This window comes from Canis lupus, chromosome 4 (assembly GCF_011100685.1).
Source record: "Canis lupus familiaris isolate Mischka breed German Shepherd chromosome 4, alternate assembly UU_Cfam_GSD_1.0, whole genome shotgun sequence".
NCBI classification, from domain to species: Eukaryota; Metazoa; Chordata; class Mammalia; order Carnivora; family Canidae; genus Canis; species Canis lupus.
The window spans coordinates 20,732,493-20,750,885 of record NC_049225.1 but is presented as its reverse complement, the minus strand read 5'-3'; the positions used below and the strand labels follow the sequence as shown (position 1 = coordinate 20,750,885).

At 45.9% G+C, this 18,393-nt stretch overlaps 1 protein-coding gene across 3 annotated transcripts in view; it reads right to left on the bottom strand.

Annotated features, from left to right (window-relative positions):
• Positions 1-17,301, bottom strand: part of STOX1 (storkhead box 1) — a 51,386-nt gene extending 34,085 nt beyond the window's left edge. For all 3 annotated transcript variants that reach the window (XM_038534147.1, XM_038534149.1, XM_038534148.1), the window contains exon 1: positions 16,992-17,301. In XM_038534147.1, coding sequence (XP_038390075.1) covers positions 16,992-17,301 — 310 coding nt within the window. The remainder of the gene's footprint in view (positions 1-16,991) is intronic.
• Positions 17,302-18,393: the final 1,092 nt, after the last annotated feature.

Below are 18,393 nucleotides of genomic sequence, written 5' to 3'. Positions count from 1 at the left end.
CAACGTAGTCACAATATCTAAATTTTACCAAAAGGAAAGCAGAGCCATTAAGAGTCAAATAAATTGCACATCTTCTCAGTGCCTTGATATGATGTGAAACCAGGCAGTCTACCCCCAGAGCTGGTGTTCTCAACCAGGGAAAATTACTGAGCACTATGTTCTGAAATCCCTCTTCCACTTTCTTAAATACTGGCCCTGATCAGAGTGGCATCAGAGGCTCCTGCACAGCCCAGGCAAAAGCTGGGAGAAAGCAGGCCTGCAGACCACTTGGACTTTGATGGAAGACAGAAGTGAGGCTAGCTTGGGCCCGATGTGGTTGAGGTCTGGCCAGAATTAGCACCCTCCAGTTTGGGTTAATTAGCAGGAACTAGGGGCAGGCTCCTAGCCTCTGCCCTGAAGGAGACATGTTTCTCAGTGCAGGAAACACCACTTGGCCTATGCCCACGGGGCAAGGAGACCCAGCACTGCTCACTGTGCCCTGCCTCGCACTCAGCTCAGAGCTGGCCTAGCACGGTTCTTGACCAATTCCAGGCAGGGTGCAGACGGGAAAAAAGACTTGAAAACACTTTTACCCTCCAAAGAGTCCAAATCCACTCCTAACCTGACAAAATCAACTCCCCAATAACCTGAGAACCACCACAATAAATATATGTATCTGCTGATACTCTTAAAACTTAAGCCAGTGTCATCTTTTGTTGCCTTTCAAAATCCTTTCCACCTTCAGTTGATACGGATTTTCTAATTCTTCCTAAGGGATTTGTTCCTTTTTGATCTCAGTGCCTCTTGAGAATTTAAATAGGTCTTCTGGGATTTCTGTTTCCTCTGCTTTCTCCTGCACCTGCATTGCTTACTCCTTGGTATCTGGAAGGCATTTGGTTTCACAGGTTTTCAAAGACTCCAGAGGTCGGAGGTCAAAATTTACATTTGTAACACACAGTCAGAAAAACAGAAGATTTAAGAGAGAGATATACCTATCAGAAGACTCAATATTGTTAAGATATTAATTCTCCTCAAGTTAATCTATAGATTTAACACAATTCTAATAAAAATTCTAGCAGGATTTTATTTTCTGTAGAAATTAACAAAGCAAGTCTAAAGTTTCTATAGAAAAGCAAAGTGGGGGGAGCCTGGATGGCTCAGCGGGTTGAGCATGTAGCCTTTTTTTTTTTTTTTTTTTTTTGAGATTTTATTTATTCATGAGAAACACAGAGAGAGAGGCAGAGACACCGGCAGAGGGAGAAGCAGGCTCCCTGCATTGAGCCAGATGCGGACCTGATCCCAGGACTCCAGGATCATGCTCTGGGCGGAAGGCAGCGCTAAATCGCTGAGCCACCTAGGCTGCCCAGCATGCGACGCTTGGTCTGGGGCGTAAGTTTGAGCCTGACACTAATGTAGAGATTGCTTGAGTAAATACACTTAAAAAAACTTTAAAAAATAAAAAAAAAGTGGGAGGGGAGAAATAAATAAATAAGTAAAGCAACCCATGTAATTGAGACATTGTCCTAAAATGCAGTTACTGGGATATGACCCTTAAATTAAAAAAAAAAAAAAAAAAAAATGAGGGGCACCTGGGAGGCTCAATCGGTTAAGTGTCTGCCTTCAGCTCAAGGTATAATCCCAGGGTCCTGAGATCGAGCCCCACTGTCAGGCTCCCAGCTCAGTGGGGAGTCAGCTTGTCCCTCTGCACTTCCTGCTTGTGCTCTCTCTACCTCTCTCTCTCAAATAAATAAATAAAAGTCTTTAAAAAAAAAAAAGAGGAAGAAATGAAAAGCAAAGGACCTGTAACAGCCAAAAGAAAAAAGAAACAAAGTTGGATTTCAAGATTTACAATTAAAAAAAAAAAAGATTTACACTATAGCTACAGTCATCAGGATAATGTAGTATTGGGATCCCTGGGTGGCGCAGCGGTTTGGCGCCTGCCTTTGGCCCAGGGCGCGATCCTGGAGACCCGGGATCGAATCCCACATCGGGCTCCCGGTGCATGGAGCCTGCTTCTTCCTCTGCCTGTGTCTCTGCCTCTCTCTCTCTCTCTGTGACTATCATAAATAAATAAAAATTAAAAAAAAAAAAAAAGGATAATGTAGTATTGGTGAAAGGGTAGGCACATACATCAAAGGAAGAGAACAAAGTCCAGAAATATGTGGTCAACTGCTATTTGACAAAGGGTCAATGGAGAAAGGACAGTCTTTTCAACAAATAGTTCTTGAAAAATTAAACATACACATGCAAAACCATGAAATTTGACTCATAACTCACACCATATACAAATATTTACATGAAATGCATCAGAGAACCAAATAGACCAGAAGTATAAGGTTTCTAAAAGAAAACATAGGACAAAAATCTTTATGATCTTGGTGAGGTAAATATGTCTTAGGACACAACAAACAAAAAAGAAAAAACTGATCAATTGGACTTCATTAAAATTAAAAACTTCTTTTCTTCACAAGATGCTGGTAAAAAATAATAACAAAAAGACCAAACAAAGACTGGGAGAAAACATTTGCAAAACACATATCTGATAAAGAACTTGTATCTAAAAAAAAAATTAAAAAAAAAAAAAAAAGAACTTGTATCTATGGGCAGCCCCAGTGGTGCAGCAGTTTAGCACCGCCTGCAGCCCAGGGCGTGATCCTGGAGACTCTGGATCGAGTCCCACATCGGGCTCCCTGCATGGAGCCTGCTTCTCCCTCTGCCTGTGTCTCTGCCTCTCTCTCTCTGCATCTCTATGAATAAATAAATAAAATCTTAAAAAAAAAAAACTTGTATCTAAAATGCATGAAGAACTCATACAGTCCAATAAAGGAAAAAAGATTTTTTTTTAAATGGGCCAAAGATTTTAACAGACAAATGGCAAATGACCTCATCAAAAGATGCTCAACTCACCAGGCATTAGAGAAATATAAATTAAAACCACAATGAAATACCACTATCCATCTATTAAAACAGTAAAAAATTATCAAAATAAATAAAAGACAAATGCTAGACTAGAATTCTCATACATTATGGGAATGTGAAATGGTACAGTCACTTTGGAAAACAGCCCTCTAATCCCAGTAGGCATTTACTCAAGAGAAATGAAAACACATACCCAAACCAAGACCTGCTAGTGAATGTTCACTGCAGCTTTAAGCATAATCACTAAAATTTATAAGCAACCCAACTGTCCCTCAAGGGTGAAAAGAGGAACATACTGTGGAACACCTACCTGGTGGGATACTATTCAGCAACAAAAGGAATGAATTACATACATTGATGAATCTCAAAAGCATTATCCAGGGTGAAAGAAGGCTGACTCAAAAGGCCATATGTTTCATTTATGACATTCCAGAAAAGGCCAAAGATTGGGACAGAAATTAAATCAGTGGTGGTCAGGATCAGAGTGGAAGGATGGGATTGATTATGAAGGGTCACTAGGGAATTGAGGGGGCGGTGATGGAAATATCCTATATCCTAATTATGGTGGTAGTGATATAACTGTGAACATTTGTCAAAACTCAGACATGTATACCTAAAAAGAATACATTCTTTTCTGTACATAAATTAAACTTCACTAAACCCCACAAAAAGAAGCCAAATAGGGCAGCCCGGGTGGCTCAGCGGTTTAGCGCCGCCTTCAGCCCAGGGCGTGATCCTGGAGACCTGGGATTGAGTCCCATGTCGGGCTCCCTGCATGGAGCCTGCGTCTCTGCCCCCCCCCCCCCTCTCTCTCTCTCTCTCTCTCTCTCGTAAATAAAATCTTTACCAAAAAAAAAAAAAAAAAGCCAAATATTGCATTTTAAAAATATAATTTATAAGCACTTGCAGTTATGTAAGATTAGTCAGCCTAACAGAAAAACTTGTGTTGCCGGGCCCTCCCATCAAATAAATACACTCACAACTGATGGTTTTAAACTTGGCAGAGAAAAGCTGTTCCAGTTTAAAGAGATTCTCACAAGGGACTTCCTGTTCTTAAATCAATAGCTACAGAGACACTGCAGAGCCACAGAGGGGAGCCAAATATCAGCAAGGGGATCATTTTGCACATTTTCCCCCAACAGATAAATTTTTTAAATTAATCGTGTAAAAAGCTTAATATTGCAAATGATCTTGAGTAAGCAGCTTGTTTCCTCGTCTGTAAAAACTCGGCTGACCTAAAGAGTTCTCTGTATGAAAAATTTAAAGTCTCAGCACCTAGTTGGCTCAGGGGTTGACCATCTGCCTTTGGCTGATGATCCTGGTATCAAGTCCTGCTTCTCCCTTTGCTAGGTCTCTGCCTCTCTCTGCGTCTCTCATGAGCAAATAAATAAAATCTCAAAAACAGAAAAAACTTAAAAGTCTGACTTTCCCTAACTAGCACAATTTAGCTGAACCTCCAGGGGGCCTTTGAAAGCCCTCTGATCTATAAAATCTGTGAAGTGAAACTCTACTCCTTGAAACCTCCACTGTGTGTGTGTGTGTGTGTGTGTGTGTGTGTGTGTGTGGTATGTGTGTCTGTGTCATATCTGATTAGGGCATTTCCACATCCAAAGCCACAACTCTGGGGACACCTGGGTAGCTCAGTGGTTGAGTGCCTTTGGCTCAGGGTGTGATCCTGCCGGCCAGGATCGAGTTGTGCATCAGACTCCCTGCATGGAGCCCGCTTCTCCCTCTGCCTATGTCCCTGCCTCTCTCTCTCTCTGTCTCTTATGAATAAATAAATAAATAAATAAATAAATAAATAAATAAATAAATAAATAAAATCTTAAAACAACAACAACAAAAAACAAAGCCACAACTCTGGGGCAGGGCAAGCATGGTGACAGTCACTAATAGGAGGACTGCAGGATGGTTGTGCTGGGGAAACTCAATCCCGGGTCCCACGTTTAACACTCTTCAAACAGCCCAGATTCTGTCCAGTGTTCCCCAGTGCCTAGCCCCACACTCTATCCTCCGATGCTCATGCTCCCCAGGGGAGGGGTGCTTGGGCAGTTTTTCTCTCTCCAACCATTGCAGCTTCTCAGAAACTGTGAACCTCTGTAGGGCAGGCCTCTGGGCCCACTAGATGAACCTTACACAGGAAGATGCTCCATAGGAACCCAGAGTTCCCAAGAATTCCTCAAACATCAACCGCAGAAGGAGTTTGGCAAAAGGGGTTTCCATGGTAGGATAAGCTTGGAGCACTTAAGAGTTTTCTCCTGTCTTCCAGATGGAGGCAGTCAACAGACTAAGTCTCCCAAAAACCTTTGAAGTAATAAAAACTGTTTAAATATGGTTCCCGGATCCCTGGGTGGCGCAGCGGTTTGGTGCCTGCCTTTGGCCCAGGGCGCGATCCTGGAGACCCGGGATCGAATCCCACGTCGGGCTCCTGATGCATGGAGCCTGCTACTCTGTCTGCCTGTGTCTCTGCCCGCCCCCCTCTCTGTGATGACTATCATAAATAAATAAAAATTAAAAAAAAATATGGTTCCCAAACCCAACCAGGAAACTCTTTTTCATGTAATACCTATTTACATGCCACAGAGCTGGTGTTTCCAGCGGGATCCCTGGGTGGCTCAGCAGTTGAGCATCTGCTTTTGGCTCAGGTTGTGATCTTGGAGTCCTGGGATTGAGTCCCGCATCGGGCTCCTCACAGCGAGCCTGCTTCTTCCTCTGCCTGTCTCTGCATCTCTCTGTGTATGTCTCATGAATAAATAAATAAAATCTGGGGATCCCTGGGTGGCGCAGCGGTTTGGCGCCTGCCTTTGGCCCAGGGCGCGATCCTGGAGACCCGGAATCGAGTCCCACGTCGGGCTCCCGGTGCATGGAGCCTGCTTCTCCCTCTGCTTGCGTCTCTGCCTCTCTCTCTCTCCTCTCTGTGCATTCTCATAAATAAAATCTTTAAAAAATAAATAAAATCTTTTTTTTAAAGTTCCTTTATTTTTTTTTAAGATTTTATTTATTTATTCATAGACACAGAGAGAGAGAGGCAGAGACGCAGGCAGAGGGAGAAGCAGGCTCCATGCAGGGAGCCCGATGTGGGACTCGATCCTGGGTCTCCAGGATCACACCCCAGGCTACAGGCAGCGCCAAAGTGCTGCGCCACCAGGGCTGCCCTAAATAAATAAAATCTTAAAAAAAAAAAAAATGCCACACAACTAGGTCAATGCTGTTAACTACCTTGCATTTATACTTTTTTTTTTGCATTTATACTTTTTTTAAGTGACCTTTCTAGAAACTTTTTGTTTCCTAGAAAAAAAGATACATGTAACATGCTAACATTTATGTAAAAATGGGGGTGAATACATTCCCATGAATTGCTTATAGATATATAAATTATCTCTGGAAGGATTAGGGAACTGGTCACTGTGGCTATTTCCAGAGAAAGGAAAAGAAAAGTGGCTGGGGGCAGGGACAAGAGACTTTTTATTATGTGCCTTTTGTACCAGGTACATATGTTACCTAAGCAACCTATTAAATTAAAATTAAATAACAGGCACTAAATAAAGTAATACCTTATAAATATGAAAGCATTCACAAGTGCGTGAGCACACACATGCACACAAAACATTCCAACCATAATCAATGTCAGAGAGAAATAGCCACTGTTCATATGTGGGGTTTGTACTTTGGTCCCACTTGCCTTTTTCCGCTTTTGTTGTCTGTGCTTTTGGTGTCATAGACAAGAAATCATTGCCAAGACCCATGTCATGAAACTTTTCCTCTATGTATTTTTTAGGAGTTTTACAGTTTCAGGTCTTATATTTAAGTTTTTAATCCAGTTTGAGTTGATTTCTGTATATGGTGTAAGAGTCCAATTTTATTCTTTTGCATGTGGCTATCCAGTTCTCCCAACACCATTTGTTGATGAGACTATCCCTTCCCCAGTGTATTCTTGGCACCCTTACCAAAACTCAGCGCACTCTATGTGTCAGTTTATTTCTGGGCTTTCTATTCTGTTCCACTGGTATAGATGTCAATCTTTATGCCAGTACCATAAGTGTTCTAATTACAGTAGTTTTGTAACATATTAAAATCAGGAATTGTGATGCTTCCAGCTTTGTTTTTCTTACTCAAGATTGCTTTGACTGTCCAGGTTCCTCCTGTAATCCCATATGAATTTTGGAATTATTTTTTCTGTTTCTGTAAAAAATGTCATTGAGATTTTGATATGAATTGCAATGAATTTGTAGATTACATGGACATTAAAAAAACATCAGTCAAGGGGTGCCTGGGTGGTTCAGTCAGTTGGGCATCTGCCCTTGGCTCAGGTCCCAGAGGTGCAGAGAAGTATGATGCCTGACTTAAAGGCTCCCAGAAACTTAGCAGCAGGATTACTTCCAAACTCACAGCTCTTTCTACAGCACCCAGGCACCTTTTGGGATCTGAGCTAAGGCACAGGACAAGAATTGTGGACTTGACCAGCATCAAGGAGGCTGGGAGATAACAGGAACGACAAGAACAGGCACAGCAATCTTGAAAATAAAAACGTGCCAGATGAATAATCAGCACAGGCCCCAGTGGAGATAGGATGTCTAGAGACCGGGATCCCTGGGTGGCTCAGCAGTTGAGCATCTGTTTTTGGCTCAGGTTGTGATCTTGGAGTCCTGGGATTGAGTCCCGCATCGGGCTCCTCACAGTGAGCCTGCTTCTTCCTCTGCCTGTGTCTCTGCATCTCTCTGTGTATGTCTCATGAATAAATAAATAAAATCTTAAAAAAAAAAAAAAAGATGCCTAGAGACCAAGAGCCCAGAGACACATCTGCTACTCCCTCCACACTGGAGACTGCCATGTGTTTGCTGTTTTCTTGATTTTAAGCCTGGAGGAGGCACAGGCTGTGTGCTCTCAGGTACTTGATCTTCAAAACAACCTGCAAAGCACAGATTGTGTCCTTATTTGTACCCATGAAGACAATGGAGCTGAGAGGGGGTTAAGCAACTAGCTCAAGGCCAACCATAGCTAGCTAACAAGGCCAACCATAGCTAGCTAACAACCATATAAACCCAGTTTTCTCTACTAACATGTGGTTCTGGGTGATCTGGAAACTTTAAACTATGACTTTAATGATTCTTCAAATCCATTTTGTTGTCTGCAATTGAAAATAATTTTGAGGACGCCTGGATGGCTCAGCGGTTGAGCATCTGCCTTTGGCTCAGGTCCTGATCCCGGGATCCGGGATCGAGTCCCACATCGGGCTCCTTGCAGGGAGCCTGCTTCTCCTTCTGCCTATGTTTCTGCCTCTCTCTCTCTAGTGAATAAATAAATAAAATCTTAAAAAAATAAAAAAAGAATTTTGTGCTGGAGTTCTTCAATAGTAATGCACGTGAGATTCACAAGGATATTTAAAAGGCTCAATGGGGGCACTGGGTAGCTCAGATGGCTAAACATCTGACTTGGGCTCAGGTCATGATCTCCAGGTCCTAGGATCGGGCACACATCAGGCTCCCTGCTCAATGGGGAGTCTGCCTCCTACTCTCCCTCTGCACCCCCCCATATGCTCACTTGCTCTGTCTCACTCTCTCAAATGAATAATGAATAAATAAAATCTTTAAAGATAAATAAAAGACTCATGGTACAACAGGAGAAGGAAGATGACCATCTTTACAAACATCGTGGAGCTGATCAACATCTTCTTGGGACATTGGCCCCTCCAACCAGCAACAGAGGTAAGAACAGAAGTGTCTAAAACTCAAGGATGAGGGGATCCCTGGGTAGCTCAGTGGCTTAGTGCCTGCCTTCAGCCCAGGGTGTTATCCTGGAGCCCTGGGATTGAGTCCCACATGAGGCTCCCTGCATGGAGCCTGCTTCTCCCTCTGCCTGTGCTCTGCCTCTCTCTCTGTGTCTCTCATGAATAAATAAATAAATTCTTTTTAAAAAATAAAATTGTAGAAAAAGAACATAACTGAAGCTTCTCAAAAGAAATCCTACCTATGCATAGTAGCTTTGGCTGTGCCCAAGCATTCCAGACTGCCCTTCATGATGGCTAGGAATACAGATTCTGGGGGCGCTTGGGTGACTCAGTTAAGCGTCTGCTTTAGTCTCAGGTCATGATCCTGGGGTCCTGGAATTAAGCCCCATGTCAGGCTCTCTGCTCACTGGGGAGCCTGCTTCTCCCTCTCTCTGTTTGCTGCTCTACCTGCTTGTGCACATGCTCTGTCAAGTAAATTTTTAAAATTTTTTAAAGATTTTATTTATTTATTCATGAGAGATACACACACACACACAGAGAGAGAGAGAGAGAGGCAGAGACCCAGGCAGAGGGAGAAGCAGGCTCCATGCAGGGAGCCTGACGTGGGACTCGATTCCAGGTCTCCAGGATCACACCCTGGGCTGTAGGCTGTGCTAAACCGCTGAGCCACCAGGCCTGCCCAAATTAAAATTTTTTTAAAAATATGGCTTCTGGACTTGCCTGCCTGGCCCCCACAACCATGCAAAGCCAATTCCTCATAATAACTCCCTGAATTTGTATCTCATACTGGTTCTTTTTTGTTGTTGTTGTTGTTTTTTAATTTTTTTTTAATTTATTTATGATAGTCATACAGAGAGAAAGAGAGGCAGAGACACAGGCAGAGGGAGAAGCAGGCTACATGCACCGGGAGCCCGATGTGGGATTCAATCCTGGGTCTCCAGGATCGCACCCTGGGCCAAAGGCAGGTGCCAAACCGCTGCGCCACCCAGGGATTCCTCTCATAATGGTTCTGAATCTCTGAATGAACTTTGACTGATAACAGGAAAGACAGGTACCTTTCAGAAGATGGGGAGAACAAGAAGGCTAAAGCTGGATCTGGATCAGGGAACACTGCAATGCATGTTAAAGGCTCTGGACTTTTTCTGAAAAGCTAAGGGGAGCAGCAGAGGGATCTGAGCAGATGAAGGGAAGAATTAGATCTGCATTTCAGATGTCGTTCGTCTGGCTACCTGTGGGATGGAGAATGGACTGGAGTGTACAGGGCCAGCCAGGAGGAGGCACCACAAAAAAGGGAAGAAGCTGAAGCCATCACTCAGGTAGGAAATGGTGAGATCTTGGGTGGACAAAGGCCTGGTAGGGAAAACAGAGAGAAAGAAATGCATTTGAGAGACAGAGGAGTTAAGCCTCATGGAATTTGGTGACCTACTGGCCTGGAGTATGAGGAACAGATTGGAGGAATCCAAGCTGACTTCCGGGTTAATGGTTCTTTTCATCCTACTGGACCTCAATACCACATGGCAGCAACTCGAGGTGTGTTCTCTTATCCACCAGTCATTAAATCAAAACATGGGGCTAGAAACACTCATTAACTACCCAGATGCTACATCCAGAACATCTAACTCGGGGACAACAATATGCCTACAAGATACCCTGTTGTGAGCCCTTTGGCTCTTTCAGACTGAACCCTTCAGCTGCCCCTGCACAGAATAAGAAGAAAGGTAACATCTGGCAGGACAAAACCAGAAAAACATGGCTGGAAAGATCCTGGGTAGGAAGGAGGGAGGTGAGGGTAGGGGCATGGTCTGAGCAGCTGTTTCTGCCATTTCCTGGGCCTGGAATGGACCAAAGGCACAGTGGGAATCTGAGAGCCTCATTGGGAGAGTGAGGGCTAGGGTACTGGCTGATGAAAAATACCAGAACCTTCACAGGACCCCTGGGAAGACTGATAGCAGACCAAAAGTAAGGCAAGAAACCCACACAACAGCAGCACATCACAGCCTAAAGTCCACTTCCTGTCTGCAAAACGGGCAAAATTATTCCATCTTCTCACCTAACAGAAGAAAAGGAATAATCAGGCTAGAAAAGACTGGGGATATATCAATATCTATCCGGGAGAAAGAAGAGATGGAACAGAGGTATTTGTTCTCAGTCACTGTCTAAACCACCTTGACATGACCATTAATTTCTCTGCAGGCTAGACATTTCTCATCACCAGAATGACATTTTAAGAGGAAAAGAAAGAATAAATATGCAAAGAATAAAGAGAAAGAAATCCAAATATATTGGGACAGCTGGGTGACTCAGTGGTTGAGTGACTGCCTTTGGCTCAAGGTGTGATCCCAGAGTCCCAGGATCAAGTCCCATATCGGGCTCCTTGCATAGAGCCTAATTCTGTCTCTGCCTCTCTCTGTCTCTCTTATGAATAAGTAAATAAAATCTAAAAAAAAAAAAAAGAAAAAAAAAGAAAAGAAAAAGAAATTGGGCAGCCTGGGTGGCTTAGCAGTTGAGCCTCTGCTTTTAGCTCAGGGCATGATCCCAGGGTCTCTGGATCGAGTCCCACATGGGACTCTTTTCATGGAGCCTGCTTCTCCCTCTGCCTGTGTCTCTGCCTCTGTGTGTGTGTGTGTGTGTGTGTGTGTGTGTCTCTCATGAATAAATAAATATGTAAAAAAAATTTTTTTTAAGTTTTATTTATTTATTCATGATAGACAGAGAGAGAGACAGAGAGAGAGAGGCAGAGACACAGGCAGAGGGAGAAGCAGGCTCCAAGCCAGGAGCCTGACACAGGACTCGATCCCGGGACTCCAGGATTGTGCCTTGGGCCAAAGGCAGGCGCCAAATTGCTGAGCCACCCAGGAATCCCCTAAAAATTTTTTTTAATTAAAAAAAAATAAAATAATTCCATTTATAATAGCATCAAAGACAAAGTTCTTAGGAACATAAATTTAACAAAATATATTCATATACTATACCGTACAAGTACAAGCCATTGCTAAGAAAAATTAAGAACACTCAAACAGAGATATACCATGTTCATGGATTGCTTAAATGTCAATTCTCCCCAAATTAGGGTGACCAATCATCCCAGTTTGCCTGGAACTGAAGGAGTTCCCAAGATGCAAGACTATCATTTCAAAAGCCAGGGCAATCTTGGGCAAATCAGGATGAGTTTCTTTTCTAATTTCATTTTTTTAAAATTTTATTTATTTATTCATGAGAATACACAGAGAGGAGAGAGAAGCGGAGACACAGGCAGAGGGAGACACAGGCTCCATGCAGGGAGCCTGATGTGGGACTCCATCCTGGGTCTCCAGGATCACACCCTAGGCTGAAGGCGGCACTAAACCGCTGAGCCACCGGGGCTGCCCTCTTTTCTAATTTCAAAATGATCTATGGTTTCAACACAATCCCAGCTGGATTTTTTTTTTTTTAAGAAATTAACAGACTGATTCTAAAATTTATGTGGAAAAACAAAGCATCTATAGTAGCCAAAACAATTTGGAGGAAGAACAAAATTAGAGTGTTCACAATATCTGATTTCAAGTTTTACTATAAAGTACAATAAGACAGTACATTATTGGGCAGCCCAGGTGGCTCAGGGGTTTAGCGCCGCCCTCAGCCCAAGGCCTGATCCTGGAGATCCAGGATTGAGTCCCACGTTGGGCTCCCTGCATGGAGCCTGCTTCTCCCTCTGCCTGTGTCTCTGCCTCTCTCTCTCTTTCTCTGTGTGTGTGTGTGTGTGTGTCTCATGAATAAATAAATAAAATCTTAAAAAAAATAGACACTATATTATTGATAAAAGGACACAATATCAATGGAAACAGACCCCCATATATATATTCAATAGACTTTCAACAAAGACAATTCGATGAAAAAGGCTAGTTTTCTCAATGAATTGTCCTTGAATAATTAGACATCCATATGTAGAAAACTGAACCTCACCCACCATATCATTCACAAAAATTAACTTGAAATGGATCATAGACCTAAATGTAAAACAATAAAACTATAAAACTTCTAGGAAAAAAAAAAAAACACAAGAGAAAATCATTAGGTTAGGCAAAATTTATAAACTATACAAAAAATATCCATAATGGAGAAAAAATGATAAATTAGATTTTTTTTTAAAGATTTTATTTATTCATGAGAGACACAGAGAGAGAGAGAGGCAGAGATATAGGTAGAGGGAGGAGAAGCAGGCTCCATGTAGGGAGTCCGATGTGGGACTCAATCCCAGGACTCTTGGATCACGTCCTGGGCCAAAGGCAGACGCTCAACCACTGAGCCACCCAGGCATTCCAAGGATAAATTAGATTTAATCAAAATTTAAAATTTCTCTCTAAAAGATGCCACTGAAAAACTACATAGGTAAGCCACATTCTAGGCTGTATTCACAAAACATGTATCTAACAAAGGACTGGTATTCAGGGTATATAAAGAACTCCTGCGATACAATAATAATGAAATAATGAATAATAATAAGATAAAAATACTCTCCAGGGGGAATGCCAGGGTGGTTCAGTGGTTGAGTATCAGCCTTCAGCTCAGGTCGTGATCCCAGGGTCCCAGGATCAAGTCCCACATTGGGCTCCCTGCATGGAGCCTGCTTCTCCCTCTGCCTGTGTCTCTGCCTCTTTCTCTGTGTCTCTCATGAATAAATAAATAAATAATCTGTAAAATAAATAAATAAATAAGACACAGGGACACCTGGGTGGCTCAGTGGTTGACAGTCAGCCTCCAACTCAGGGCATGATCCCAGGGCCTGTGATCAAGTCCCACATCAGGCTCCTAGCAGGGAGCTTGCTTCTCTCTCTGTCTCTCTCTCTCTCTCTCTCTCTCTCACTCTCGCTCTTGCTTCTCTGTCTCTCATGAATAAATAAATAAGATCTTTAAAATAAAACAGACACGTAGCACAGTACCTGGTACATGAATGAATTAATGAAGGAAGTATGTAGAAAGAGCCACGGGCATTTTTATTCAATGATAACAGATGGAAGGCCATGCATACTAGGGATCAAAGAGCAGGGATACCTCAGCTATAAATTTCAGGAGAAAGGAGCAAACTGTTTAACCAAGTGGCCTTCCCCCCCTTACCCCCCAGGAGGCCATCATTAACCTTTCACCTCCCCAGGAGGTGTGGTCCCAGAGTAACAACCCATTCAACCAAACAAATACAGGTGTCCCCCCACCCCTAACCACCTGCAGAGGTTCAGCTTGCTGAGCAGATATTTCCCTCCAGCTTCCAGAGTCATCCTTTTAATCTGTTAATGTCACTTGTTTATTAAAAACAAAAAAGACGGGGATCCCTGGGTGGCTCAGCGGTTTGGCACCTGCCTTTGGCCCAGGGTGTAATCCTGGATTCCCGGGATCGAGTCCCATATCAGGCCCCCTGCATGGAGCCTGCTTCTCCCTCTGCCTGTGTCTCTTCCTCTCTGTGTGCGTGTGTGTCTCTCATGAATGAATAAATAAAATCTTTAAAAAAAAAAAAAAAAAAAAAGACTGAGTAGCGGAGCACACAAGAAGACTTAGCCCCTGGTCATCAGGCTAAAGATCCTACATCCCTCTTTAGGGGTATGTTTAGGGGTATGTTCTCAACTTAGGAACTATTTTTCTCACCAGAGGGAAGTTGAGGTGGAGAGTAAAGAGGAAAAGAATAGGCACAAAACATGGAGAAAACATAAACTCCTCCAGGCCTTAAATTCAGGTGTGCACCTGAAACTCAGGTCACTCTTGTCTGCTCAACCAGGGTACTCCCTCCTCATATCTTATGAGGTAACAGACCAAATTGATCCTCTGTGTTTTGCTAGGATTTTGCTCTTTGCCACAAAGTTAACAATATCTACAAGAGTGAAATGTTGCTCTTCCCTTACCTTCCAGGGAGCCCATTTTAGCTTTTGAAAGTCAGTGCTGCCAGATTCAGGAAAGCAAGTGAACCGAAACTTCCAATTTCTTTAGGGAAAGGCAGCGAGCTCCTCTGGCCTTCTCCACATTCCGGGACTCTAAGACGGCCTAAGAGCTGCCTTAATGCCTCCTCTCCTTTGATCTGACTTAAGGACCCCAAGTTAGACTAGTAATTATCAATTCTATTCAAAATAAACTTCTTCCCCATATGTGTCCATTGGCCTGCCTCAAATAAGATCTATCTCCATTTTGCTTTTCAAATTGTCCTAATAGATGGTTTTGTACCAATTCCAGCTAAATGTCCAAATTCTCATCAGGCCTCTGTTTAAAAAACAAACAAAAAACAACCCTCAAAATATTCCTTCTAAGAGGGACACTTGGGTGGCACAGTGGTTGAGCATCTGTGTTTGGCTCAGGGCTGAGATCTTGGGATCCAGGATCCAGGATCAAGTCCCACATCGGGCTCCCTGCATGAATCCTGCTTCTCCCTCTGCCTGTGTCTCTGCCTCTGTGTGTGTGTGTGTGTGTGTGTGTGTCTCATGAATAAATAATAAATCTTTTTAAAAAATTCCTTCAAAAAAAAATTCCTTCTAAGAGACCCAAGTCAGAGGTGATGGCCCAGCATAAAGACCACTGTTATTGCACACCCCATAGAATACAGTGTCCATAGTACCCTGAGTTGTACAGTGAGGCAGCATTATCTAGTGGGCGGAGAACTGGAGCACCTGGTAACATGTCTTCTTTGTCCACTACACTGTTCAGATGGCAGCAAACAGGGCTGAGTCAGGAACCACCACTCACCACTGCTTGCTGGGCCCCAGACGGTGGCATCATGGCTGCCTCTGGCTTAGCATGAGTGTTCTCTGTGTCACCCTCAGGTCCAGACCCCCAACTCCATCCTCCCTCTCTGCAACACTCTATACTCACCCTTTGAAAGGGAGTGGGGGAACCAGAGAATGCAACCACTAGTTCAAACCAGAAAAACGGAGGGTACGGAACTGAAAAGAGTTTTTCATCCAGCCGGTCTGAAAGACCCCTTCCCGGTGAGAATTTTGGCTTGGCTATTTGGCTCTCTGCTTTCAGAGTCAGAAACCTATTTTCTGCACTAACTCCTGCAAGTAAAAGGAGAAGAAATGTGTATGTGGCTTTGCCAATGAGCTCTCTTTTGCTTTTAACATAAGAAAAAGTGGGGCAGAGGCACCAGACAGAATGGAAATGCATGGAGATGCAAAGCCAGGGGCAGCCCTGGTGGTGCAGTGGTTTAGCGGCACCTGCAGCCCAGGGCGTGATCCTGGAGACCCGGGATCGAGTCCCACATCAGGCTCTCTGCGTGGAGCCTGCTTCTCCCTCTGCCTGTATCTCTGCCTCTCTCTGTGTGTCTCTATGAATAAATAGATAAAATCTTTAAAAAAAAAAAGAAAAGCCAGGGTGCAGCCTCACTGGTGGGGTTGTTGAAACATCTCTAAGCAGATGATACAGAAGTGCCTCTTGCTACCCTCCCCTCTATCCCATGTCCCTTCTCCCTGGGGACTAAAATAAACGTGTTTTATTTGCTCCATCTGAGGAGGAGGATTTATGGGCTGAGAGAGTGAGGGGTTCCTGGGTAGGAGTCAAAATTCAGGGCTGGAACAACTGGTGACTTGTCGACAACACACCATCAAATGGTCGTCACAACCCCACAAAAATGCAAACAAACCAGACTGTTTCAGGGAGTGGACATGCCCTCCTGGCTTTAGCGGTGGGTGTCAAAGACAATGGTGCAGTGGTTTCAAATGAAGCTATTTCACACAAGTAAAAAGTTGCTGTCTTCTTACTAGCGGGCTCTCTGAAAAGACTGAAAAGAAGGAATTTTCTCTATTTAGCTAATGGGACGGGATGTGTTCAGAGCATCATTTGTCATTTCTTTTTCCCAAGAAGTTAATGACCTCAAACCTTCACCTAGGCCCTGGGCCGAGACCAGCACACCACCCAGTACAGAAGGGCATGGAAACCACAGGCTGCTGTCCGCTCCAGGACTGTAACTTTTTAAAATAAATTAAAGTAAATAAATAAATAAGAAGGAAAAGAAAAGAAAAGAAAAGAAAAGAAAAGAAAAGAAAAGAAGAAAGAAAGAAAGAAAGAAAGAAAGAAAGAAAGAAAGAAAGAAAGAAAGAAAGAAAGAAAGAAAGAAAAAGAAAGGAGCAACCAGTCCAGCGGTCCCCTTCCTAAGCGCCCCCAGGGCGCGGGGGGCAGAGGCCTCCACCTCCTGACCCCAGGCCCGTGCCCCGAGCTCCCCGAGCATCACTTTTCTAAGGAGAAAGTTCTTCGCCAGGAACCTGCAGGCTCCCCGGCTGGGAGAGTGGAGACATGGGGGCATCCTGGCGGCGGCCCAAGGCGGCGGCCAGGTGGCTCCGGGGCCCGGCCGGCCCACCCGCCCCCTCCTCCGCCGGCTCCGAGGCCTCTCCCGCCCGGGCCCCGCACTCACCCACCGCCCGGATGCGGAAGCCGCGCGGGGGGCGCAGCGCCCGGCGGCCCCAGGCGTCGCGCAGCACCTGCAGGCTGGCGGGAGGCGCGTGCACCAGCAGCACCCCGCGCGGCAGCCAGCCCTGGAAAGCCAGCCGCGAGGCGGCGCGCGCCAGCCGCGAGTTCCAGAAGCAGCGCGCGTTGGCGCGTCGGAAGGCGCGGAAGACCGCGCGCCCGCCCGGCTCCTCGGCGCCCGCCGCCGCCTCCGGCGCCTGCAGCCTGCACAGCACCAGCGCCAGCGAGCCCGGCGCCAGCTGCACCGGCCGGGCCATGCCGCCGCGGGAGGCCGGGGCCCCAGCCTGGCGCACGGTCCGGCGCGGCGGTCGCGCAGCCCCGGCGGCCCGGGCGCCGCACGCCGGGCGGGAGGGATCGGCCGACTGCGCGCGCGGCGCCGGCTGCCGGGGGAACGGGCTCCGGGGGGCGGGGCCGGCTGCGCCCGGGAGCTCGGGGGCGGAGGGGGGACGGAGCGGGGACGGGGGGGGCGGGCCTGCGGCCGTCGGCTGCCGGGGGAACGGGCTCCGGGGGCGGGGCCGGCTGCACCCTGGAGCTCGGGGGGCGGGGAGGGGCGGGCCCCGCGGGGGCTCTTCCAAGCCCTCGGGGAGCCCCGCAGCTCCCGGGAGCCTCCTTCAACCGCGGCGCGAGCGGCAGGGCCAGCAGCCCCCCGAGCTGAGAGGACCGGGGTGGCCGCCGTCGTCCCGGCTTCGGGTCGCCCCTGGTGAGCGAGGCCGCGAGGAACAGTCTGCGGGTGTCAGGGGCCTCGCGGGGCCGGGAGGCAGTAGACCCAGGTTTGGGTCTGGGTCTTCTAACCTGTCTTGCTCTTTACTTCCTCTCTCTCTGAGCCTCAGTTTACTGTCCTGAAAAATGAGGAATTAGAGGGGCGCCTGGGTGATCCGTCGGTGAAGCGTCTGGCTTTGACTGAGGTCATGATCCCGGGTCCTGGAATCGAGCCCGATCCTGCCCCTGCTCAGCGGGGAGCCTGCTTCTCCCTCTCCTCTGCTGTTCCTCCTGCTTGTGCTGTCTGGCGCGTTCTCTCTCTCAAGCACAGAGATTAAATCTTAAAAAAAAAAAAAAAAAGGAGTTGGAACTGAATTCTAAGAACTTTCTTCCATCCGTGACTCCGAGGTTCTAGGCTCTGGGCCGGCCCGGGGTAACAGGGGTGCTCCCCCCACTGGCGAGCGCAGTGATGAAGTCCGTGGGATTCAGCCTTGGGTTGGATCTGGGCGTTCGGAAAAGACTGAGAAACCGTCTTGCCCGGGAGCTCCCCGGATCAAAGGCAGAGGGGCTTGTGATCGGTCAGGCCCACTGTGCGAGGGCCTCGAAGCAACGACGTCGAGTTCCCATGCTGGGGGACCGAGGCTGGAACT